Source organism: Trypanosoma conorhini (assembly GCF_003719485.1).
Source record: "Trypanosoma conorhini strain 025E chromosome Unknown Tco_14.4_contig_00404, whole genome shotgun sequence".
NCBI classification, from domain to species: Eukaryota; Euglenozoa; class Kinetoplastea; order Trypanosomatida; family Trypanosomatidae; genus Trypanosoma; species Trypanosoma conorhini.
This window is the reverse complement of record NW_021704493.1, coordinates 15,400-17,401: the sequence shown is the minus strand read 5'-3', so window position 1 is coordinate 17,401 and position 2,002 is coordinate 15,400. Positions and strand designations below refer to the sequence as shown.

At 60.2% G+C, this 2,002-nt stretch overlaps 1 protein-coding gene across 1 annotated transcript, besides 1 other annotated feature; it reads right to left on the bottom strand.

Annotated features, from left to right (window-relative positions):
- Positions 1 to 571: 571 nt before the first annotated feature.
- Positions 572 to 1,075, bottom strand: Tco025E_06205 (uncharacterized protein; the record flags this gene model as incomplete). Its single annotated transcript, XM_029373093.1, has 1 exon — positions 572 to 1,075. One exon carries the CDS (start codon positions 1,073 to 1,075, stop codon positions 572 to 574), a length of 504 nt encoding a protein of 167 aa, XP_029226796.1.
- A 258-nt stretch (positions 1,076 to 1,333) lies between these two features.
- Positions 1,334 to 1,366: a microsatellite.
- Positions 1,367 to 2,002: the final 636 nt, after the last annotated feature.

Sequence of the window (2,002 nt, the reverse complement as noted above, 5' to 3'; positions counted from 1 at the left end):
GAGAAGGGAAGACACAAGTGGGTTTTGCGAGGCTGGTAGTAGCGAGAAGATAGCAAGTGTCGCTGGGGGGAGGGGGTAGATGAGGAGGGAAGAAGCGCGAGTAAGTAGGCGTGCCCCTGAAGTGCTATACAATCCGAGAAATAGGCGCGTAGGGAGAAGAAATGGTGGGAGGCGCCGTGTGTCCCGCATCTGTGATTTTGTTTTTCTGTTTTACGATGTGCGCCACGTGCGGGACAGGCGGTCCGCCTTTGTTCTCTTATGTGCTCTTTCGGCGCAGAATACATTGTGGTCCGTGGCCTCCACGCGTGTCCCGTGGCGTGCGCACTGCGCGGTGCGGATAGTGCAAGTGCATTTTTCTCCCCCCGTCTCCTCCCTTTTTTTTTTTTTTTTCGTCTGCTGCTTCCAGGACACAGCGGTTCCCCAGTCTCGCTACTTTTCGCAGATGATGCTGCGCGACGGGTGCTTGTGGGTGCTGCAATTGGCGGACCCGCGTGGCTCTGACTGCGCGAGGAGGGCGCGGTTGCCGTCCACCGCTGCGGCGGTTTTCGCGCCCCTTCAGGTGTGCGGTGCCTTACGCCGCTTGAGGCGCGCTTGGCGACGGCGGCTGTGGTCGCAGCGGTGCTGAGCTGCCGCCAGTGTTGTGGCGGGGAGGGGCAGCGCCGTGCGGTGAGAGGCGTGTGGGAGGCGCCTGGCGGGCAACCATCTCGGGAGGCGAGACAATTGTGGGGCCGCGGTGGTTGCAGTCGGCAACGCTTCTTCCCCATCGTGGTGCGGGCGGCCCACAATACGTGTGCTTTTCCGGCAGTCGCCGTGGCGCAGTGTGTGGAGGGCGCGGCCCCCGACAGGTCTCCGTGCCGCATGCGAACACCCGAGCGGCACTGCGCCTGAGAAGCGAGTGTTCACCTTGGGTGACGGTGGCGCCTGCCACTACCGCACGAGGCAATGAGGGGGGTGTGTGTGTGGGTTTTTGGTCCCGGCCTGCGGCGGGGCGATATCTTGCATAGGGCCGCTGTGGTCGCTGACGCCGCCAATTACGCCGCCCCCAAGAAAGTGGCGTCAGACGCGGGTGCCCCATCCGCTGTGGGGGAATGACTGCAACGGGAGGCGCGGGAAGTCGGCAGCGGTGCCCTGTGGCAATTCACTGGCGTTGTTGTGCACGTGGGCGTGTGGGCGACCGTAAATCTTTGCGGCAGGGCCCCGCTTAGATCCCCTCGTCCTTGCCATTTGGCTGCTGCTGTAGCGACATTGTCCCTTGTGCTGGCGCCCGACATTGCTTCGCCCTGTACAAGCCTGCTCAGTGTTTCTTGCGTCGTGGTCTATGCAAACGCGCGCGCACACACACACACACGCACACGCACAAATACACGAAGGACCCCCCCCTTTGGAGTCTCCCGTTTTCTTCCCCCCGCTACGTCCTTTGGCGGCATTGCTCTGTCCCCTCCTGTTTATGGATGCCCTGCTGCGTTGACAATGCGCTTTCCACATGCTGTGCTCCTCCCTTCCGGCTGGCGATGCACGCGGCCAGGTGTATCACATCTGGGATGCGAAGCATGCACAATCGCGTCTTCTTCGGGGTATCAGAAAGAGTGTTGTGCTGGATACCACAGTTATTGTGTTCTTCCCCCCATGTCTGAATTTTGCGCGGAAGACACGGGCTATAGCGTCTTTTTTTTCTTATTGGCCCTTGGGATATGTTGTGGAGCTGTCATTTTGGTGGTGGCTGCAATGGTTACTACGTCAATTTTTCCATGCGCTGGCTTTGTTCCTAGTGCCGCAGGTTTCCTTTTCTTCCGGCTGTGTCTTAGGCAAGAAGACGAGTACAGCCCATGTAAATAAGTGTCCCGTGGCTGCGCCCGTGCGGGCTTCTTTTATTTTGAGTGCTTGTGAAGGGGAAGGACGTGGGCAATGGGGCCTCTGTGGTTGCTGTGAGCGCATGGCTGTTCCTCTCCCTGCGACTGCTCGGGTTCTGCGGGGACAAGTGGGTGGCTGCCGTCGTGTCCTC